The sequence below is a fragment of the Macadamia integrifolia genome, unplaced genomic scaffold (assembly GCF_013358625.1).
Source record: "Macadamia integrifolia cultivar HAES 741 unplaced genomic scaffold, SCU_Mint_v3 scaffold2894, whole genome shotgun sequence".
NCBI classification, from domain to species: Eukaryota; Viridiplantae; Streptophyta; class Magnoliopsida; order Proteales; family Proteaceae; genus Macadamia; species Macadamia integrifolia.
Genome location: NW_024869038.1, coordinates 22,810 through 30,750, shown reverse-complemented (window position 1 = coordinate 30,750; position 7,941 = coordinate 22,810). Strand labels below are relative to the sequence as shown.

The 7,941-nt window shown below is 40.0% G+C and overlaps 1 protein-coding gene across 1 annotated transcript; it reads right to left on the bottom strand.

The window, feature by feature from the left end:
- Positions 1 to 6: 6 nt before the first annotated feature.
- Positions 7 to 2,884, bottom strand: LOC122067417 (conserved oligomeric Golgi complex subunit 3-like). The gene is made up of 4 exons (XM_042631271.1): positions 2,743 to 2,884; positions 1,992 to 2,117; positions 998 to 1,098; positions 7 to 172 (listed from the first exon to the last, which is right to left on the bottom strand). Exons 1-4 carry the CDS (start codon positions 2,791 to 2,793, stop codon positions 43 to 45), a joined length of 408 nt encoding a protein of 135 aa, XP_042487205.1. The 5' UTR covers positions 2,794 to 2,884; the 3' UTR covers positions 7 to 42.
- Positions 2,885 to 7,941: the final 5,057 nt, after the last annotated feature.

Sequence of the window (7,941 nt, the reverse complement as noted above, 5' to 3'; positions counted from 1 at the left end):
AAGCATTCAGAGCTGAGATAAAAACATGGAATTCACCATTCTCTACAAAAAGCCATCAAGTCGAGTCTGCAAATCCTGTATGGTCACCGTACCAATGCTTTGTATCTCTTCAGGAGAGTACTCAGACTTTAGTAGGGATTGTAACTGTAAGTGAGCCTCCACAATGTTTGTCCTATAGAGATCAAATAATTGAATCATTAAAACACGTGATGTCATATAATTGTACATTAAACTACTTGAAGCACTTGCAGCACTTGCCTCCTATGTTTCTGCAAGGAATGTTGAAGTTTTGAGGATTCTAAATCATCCCTTGTTCCCATTGGGATATTCAAGCTAAGAGATCTCCATTTTGGACACATTGATTACAAGCTTTGGGGTCTAGGAGCAGTATGGCATGCGATACGTCATCATGAGACAACAAAGGCATCGCCCAAACTGTAAGTAAAGCCCGATGGGAACCATGGCAAAAGCTTCAAGGTTAGCATACTACATAGCCCGAGTTTGATGAGGTTGCTTTCATACTGGTGCGGATAACAATCAGTGATGACCCCTGCTGTTTCTTTCGTTCTCCGCAGCTCTTGTGAATCTGTCCACCCCCCCTAATCTCTCTCCCCACTTTCCCTTTGTTATTCTTTTTTTACTATTTGTTTATTTTGGTTCAACTTGGGAATAGCCAGTTGTAGCAAAAGTTAATCTTCAAGCACTTGATATGATCAACCTACCATTTCTTCCCAGAAGTTAGATAAACTTTTCTCAGGTTTTAAGCCCTAATGATTCAGGGCTTTTAACTCCAGATAACTAGTAACTTTACTCGGGTTTTAAGCAAAGCACTTTAGGTCTACGTAACTACCTTTCTCAAGTACCCACATGGAGATGAAAGTAACAAGATGCATAATCGAGTAGAACGCTATAAGCCTAAATAACGAGCCATCTTTCTCCAGTACATATGGAGATGAAACAGGAAACTAAACAGATGAATAATGAATTGTTAACCTACTTGATAGGTTTGTACAGAATTGTACGTGTTGATGGATTTTGCAGATAAAGCTTCATCTTTCCCATCACCCTGGGCAATTCCTGCTGAATGGAAGCATCAACCTGTTCCACAGGTGCAAAACATTTGATCAGCTTAAAAGAACTGATTCTCAGAAAATACATATCAGGCATCCAGTGGGCGGAAAGAAAGCTCAAGGAAAACCAGGAATACAATACTGGTGAGTAATCTTTTGCAATCACGGATGTGGTAGGGGTATTCTATTGCAAGTTGCAGGCTCTAAAAACAAAAGGTGAGTTCATCGAGTATGTAAGCCAAGGAAGTGTGAAAGATGGCCAAATGCTGATGGTTTGACAGAAGATTTAACACATTATATGTAGTACAATTGAGGAGCATGATTTAAATAGCTAACAACAAATAGATGAGATGAGGCCCATCAAATGATGATGATGATGATGATGATCTGTGAGATCCTAAGAAGCAGTATTAAATAAAGGAGTCCACTATTATTATTATATATAAATATTTTCTTTATGACTTGCCAAAATATTAAATAATTTGTCATGCACAAGACACTTTAAGATATCATTTTATAGATGTCTAGACAATGGTCTTGGAAAGAATTTACTGAGATATCCACTTAGTGAAGGCAAAAATTGTGACCATTTTTATCACAGAGCAGGATTCAAAACCCATCTTACACTGCCAGTAACCAACAACCAACCTGCTTGCTTATCAATAACGATAACAACAATGACAAAAAAATATGCTGATGAAGGTGATGATGCGAGGAAATGCACAATGTAGTTGGGAACCTACACCAACACAATTTGTGTGGGACCCACAAGCACTTGCACCATCCAAGGCCTTGTTATTTTGCGAAAAATTTGACCATGTGAAAAAGCTTAGAAAGAAAATACATTTTCCACTCTTCGATGATACCATATTCAAAGTCTTACCAAAAAAGGAAAAAAAAACAGCCAATTTTGAATCCTACCTTCTGGACAAGCTCAGCCACCTTGTCTGGAGTAGCAAAAGCTTGATTCTTTAGGGGTTTGGCCAGAACAGAGTCTGATTTCTGATCTTGTCCACCAGAGGATAATGCAACTTTCACAGCTGTCACCTATAAATAAATTCTTTGAAGGATTAACACTAGTAAACCATCTTTCAAATTCTGAAGCAGTGAATAGACAGACTCCAAATAAGTTAGTATGACCTGCAATGTATTGTATTCTATAGATGTTAGGCACACCCAAGATCCAGTGTTAGGTCAAATTTTAGGCATCGATGGTTAAATTGAACAATAGCTCGATTTTTTCATCAGGCCCAGTACTTTTCTGCCATGTCGGCTCATGATTAGGCTGTCTGACCACTGGATAGATGGGCGATGCTCTGGATACACCACCTGTAAAATTGGTGATCTATCTCAACTGTATGGGCCACCATGCTTGGTTCCACCCCTTGAATTTTCAACCTATTCCTGTCGAGTTCAGCTCCATTGGTGTTTTCAAACATTGGTGAAACATTTTTCAGACCTCCATAATGTCACATGGAGACCTCAGATTGGATTTGTAACTAAACCATGTTTAGACGATAGAATGGGAAACACATCCAATCAAACAAATTTGGAATAACTGAACTGCCACATGAAAGTTATTGAGGGCATGAAGGAAGTGGTTCCAGATGCGGGCGAAGTAGAACCCTGCTCCTGCTCCAATAAAATAATAATGAAAAAGAGCACTGACTACCTTCGTTACAAACGAAAGCATGGGATCCACAACAAGCTTAGTGACTGACATGATGAATTCTTCGCAAGTGGCTTTCAAGCTCTTCTCCAAATCCTGCAAATGCAAGAATATCACAACCAACAATTTTATTATTATTATTATTTTTTTTTTTGGCAGTATTTCCAAAAGCAGCAAAAAACAGCAAGTTGATACAAGAGAATCAGGCCTAAAATGTCATCATTAGAACTGGAAGGAGCAATCTCATTAATTTTGGCCTGTTAGAACCAGTGAAAAGAAAGAAAAAAAAACATTCTATGTGCACGAATCAAGTGTTTAACATGGGGTTGCCATGCTGTTGAAACTGAGGATTTTCTTGAAACAATTTTTGTTTTTAAAAGAAGAAATTGGCTTGGTTGCAGCTCAATTTTTTACATGTTAGACATGCTAGGCCAATCAACAAGTTCATGTAGTTGGCTTCAATTTTTTTGCCCTTTTTTTTTAATTTTATTATTTAAAAAAATTAGGGTAAAAAATCAAATAGCTTGGTTGTGGCTCAAGTTTATATGTGTTAGGCATCGTAGGCCAATATACAATTTCATGTAAGTGAATTTTAATTTTCTTCCCAAAATCATTTTTTTATATATTTTTTTAAAATTAAATTTAAATGAAAATAGGTAAAACTATTCTGTTTTGGGTTGAAAAATCATGAAAATGTATGAAAATATTTCTGTTATGTCTTTCAACTGAAAGTGATTGGTAATGTGTTGTTTCATATTTCATAGTTGTTAATTAATTAATTTATATTTCTTAAAAATATTAAGAAAACAGTTTTGGAAAAAGATGTATAAGACTTACAGGAAAAAAAAAATGGTTTTCATATTGTTTTAGAAATGTTCATTGATGTTTCTTGTGTGTTGGGGGTAGAAAAATTAAAGCTAATTGCATTCTTAAACTTTGGATGTGAGCAATGGTTGTGTATATATTTTGTATTGATTCAACAGTGTAAGATTTGCATCATGGCTGAGGGTGATAGGAACAGAGCATTGAAGCATGACACACCCTTGACTAAGGAATACGTAGAAAACACAATGAATATATTGTGAGAAGAAGATGCTCCGTTTTGGGGCCACAAGACTGAAGCGGTATCTGACAGGTGACTTTAAGGATGTGAAGAAATACCTCTATATCCCTGGTGAGGTGCAGAAATTATACCGGCCTACTTGATGGGTAATATCCAGAGGAGGGTGGACGAGAAGAAGTTGAGAGATGAGTTCAATGGCAGTGCTGGAGAAACACGCTCCTATACAGGAGCAATATGATAGTAATGATCCTATGCCTAGAGACATCAAGACAGAAGCAGGGGGAAAAGACATATGGCGTGACATGGCAGACAGCAGATTTTCACACTGGCAAGAACAAGAAAGAGCCAGAGAGGTGAGGGGAGGAGCTGGTTCCTCTAGACCAGCTGCACAAGAGGCTGGGTATTGGTTCAGCCTCCGCACAGAGCAAAACTTGGGGTAAGAAAAAGCAGAAGCAAAACGACATTGCCTTACCGGCACTCCGGCTGTGCAAGGATCCCAATTAGACGAAGGTGTCATGGACAGTACTAACATGGATCCTGACAACTTCAGACAACAGGATGCCAAGCACATGTGGTCTGACTAGAGAACTAAAGTTGGTGACGTCGTGTCAAAGTGGTTTTTCCACAACAGCATCCCAGCCAATTCCACCAAGGGTCCATACTACCAGAACATGCTTGATACTGTAAGGACAGCTGGCCCAATAGTGAAGGGGCCCGCCCCTTATGAGCTTTATGAATTTATCTTTGGGAGTAGAGAGACAAGTTTGCAGATTAAATTGACAACTTGAAGCCTCTGTGGGCAGACTAAAATGTCATCATGATGTGTGATGGTTGGACTGGACCCACTAGACAGCCTATCATCAACATCATGATGTATTATGATGGTAGGACGGTAATTTTGAAGTCAGTGGATGCATCCAGGGATAAGAAGGATGCAAAATCTACAATTTGCTGAAGCATGTCATAGACAACGTGGAGGTAGAGAATGTGGTGCACGTGGTGACCGATAATGGCAGTAACTTCAAGAATGTGGGAGTAAGGTTACTGAACAATGGCAGGATCAGCTTGTTTTGGATGCCATGTACAGCCCACTACATCGACCTCATGCTAAATGACATGGGGAAAAGGTCCATAACACAGTATATAGTTGAAAGAAAAAGAAAATCAACCACTTTCGTGTACAACCATGGATATGCCCTACAGTTATTGAGGATGAAGTGTAGAGGGGATTTGGTACAGCCGACTTGTCTTGTTTGTCACCACAGCAAGACAAATGATTACATTTGTATATATCCAGTTACCATAGTTGTCATGGCGTCGCCAAGGCGGCGATTTGGCATCCTGGCTGAAAAAGAAGTCCATGGCAGTGCTACGATTTACGTGACTCACAAATGGCGGTCGCCATTGGATGATAGACGTCTCTATGGCACCGCCATGGACGTCAGTTCACGCCTGATTCACTAGGCGGTCGATTTTTTGTAAAATGCAGGGTGATTTTGATAGGGCTATGTTGATTTTTGATGATTTAATGTTGCTTAATGTTAGTTTTATATGTTATAGAGTAGATATTGTAGGCTTGTAGCATACTAAATAACTTTAAAAAATAGCGAAAATAAAAAATAGCATACTAAATAACTTTAGAAAATAGGAAAAATAAAAAATGACACATGGACGATTTGACCGCCATGGCAACGCCATAACGGGCGATTCATCACCAAATCGATTAGCCACCCCTCCACCGCCTTGGATCGATTTCACGCCGTGACAACTATGCCAGTTACTAAGGAGCAAGTATAGCGGGGATTTTGTACGAGCCATCTCGACTCAATTTGCCACCAATTACATGGCCCTACAGAGCTTTGAGATGAAGATGGTTGGGCTTAGGTCAATGGCAGAATCTGAAGAAGGTTATGCTACTGGAACACTAGCCTGGTTGGACCAGCATGACCAGCTTTGGAAGCCAAGAGCCAAGAAGACTGGTCCAGCCTAGGGTTTTGGTTCAATAAGGATTGGAAATAAATTAGTAGCTCATTTTGTCTTTTATTTCATGCATTTTATTTTCCATACTAGAACGTTGGCGTTTGGAGTCAATTAGGATCTCTTTCCTTTTGAGCTAGCTTTTTTTTTTTTGGATTTGTTTCCTAGTCAGTTGGTTTCTATTTTTGTCTTCACTTTTCCCTATATATTGGTTGTAACCGAGGACAATAGAGAATGTTTTAATTTTGAATGAGAACTGGTTTGGTTTGTGCTCTGTGAAAGTGTGTGCTTCCCCTCGTGTGCTTCCCCTTTCCCCCTTGCTACTCTGATCCGAAGAAGCCTAACTTACACACCTATATGTTGTTGTGAAATTGATGAAGTAGAATGTGGGAACATCGGCACCATGTGCTAGCATGTAATACTTGAACACCATCAACGATGGGTGGGAGAGGCAACTAATGAATCCACTGCACAAGGCTGGTAAATTTTTTATTTATTTACCTATGGCCAAAGAACTTTACATTTACAATCTCAGTAGGTATTGACAACTTGGTTCTATCATTTCTAGTTTATCATCTCAATCCCAAGTACCAATACAAACACAATCTTGGGATGAATCAAGACCTCATAGGCGCAATGGAAGAGATGGTGGGTCTGGCGGCAAAGATGGAGCCTAACCCATCTATACAAGCCCAATGCAACAATGAGGTGAGACATGCACTTCGTTTAGTACTTGAAAGAAGATTATTATTTGGTATTGATAATAACATGACAAGAATCATTTTAATGATCTAATGCAAGTGCATGGTGGGTTCGATATGGGAGAGAGAGAGGCACGTAACTTGTGGAATATCGCAATGAAGGTTCTGTCACAGACATGTTTTGCCTCAAAATGTGAGTGACGCTGAAATACCTTTTTCCTTATACGCTCCAAAAGGCAGAACCAATTGAGTCACAAAAAGCTACAAAAGTTGTTCAACGTGCACTACAACATAAAGCTAAAGATGCATCACATAGGATGGGCATGGAGATTGACACCGAACCAATCGATCTCACAAGCATTTTATAGAAGGATTTAGAAAAGGAAGATCCCCTCTACAAATGGGTAAAAAAGAGCTAGTTGCTCTTGTATTGGATGCAACAGGGGGTTAGCCTAACTTCAAAATTGAAGGGCAGATGGGTGTTGATATTGATGTGTTTGTCATGTTTGGGCCAGGTTTAATCATAGACAAAACCGAACAGGGCTTGGGAGATGATGAGGAAGACGTCGATTGATCAGCATCCACACCACTCGCACATCCTCATGATGATGTGTAGGTATAAATAATATCTAGGAGGAAGGGAAAGTGGAAGAGGAAAAACATGACTAGACCGATGACCCCTCAGGTTCACAAAAGAGATGCAATTTAACCATGCCATACAAGATGCCGACCACGGTGCATGTAGCCCTTGTGGAGGCTATTGAAAGGTCCATCCTGTAAGTTCATACCAGAAGATAGCACGGATCTAGGTTCTCTTATTACAAGTTTTCCTTGCATTCTTGGAGGTCTAAGCATAGTTGTCAAGGCGTCACCTATGCGTCCAAGCGCCTTGGTTGCCTTGCATCCAGAACCCCCCCTCCAACGCCTTGGGTCACCTAGACGTCATGACAACTATAAGCCTAAGTCTTGAGGAGGGTAGTGGATCTGGCAGGTATGGCAATAGCGTGCATCCTCCTTTGCCCATGGCAGCTCCAGTTCTGAGTATGGTGGATACTGTGGGTATAGTGGATATGGTCACTATAGTTGTGGTTCTTCATTCAATCACAAAGTTGGTCTTATTTTGTGGAAAGATTCTTCTCACATCCGCCCCCAACCCTATATGCCCTCTCCACCAAGCAGTTATGGTGGGCACACATATGTACCATCGCTACACGGCCTGGTGATCCATATCCTAGGTTTCCTTGCATATGTTGACGATTCCATTTATTGGGCTGCTTCAATGGACATTAAAGATTCTTTAGACAGAGGATGGAATGGCCGTCATTGTCATGCAGTCAAAGCAATCATTCTGTAGGTCCCGGAGCAGCAACAATCTACTACGGAACTCAATTGGTTTTGGAATTGGGTTTTTATCAAGTGTCTATGATGACACATTTTGACAATGGAATCAGTTTAGTATTG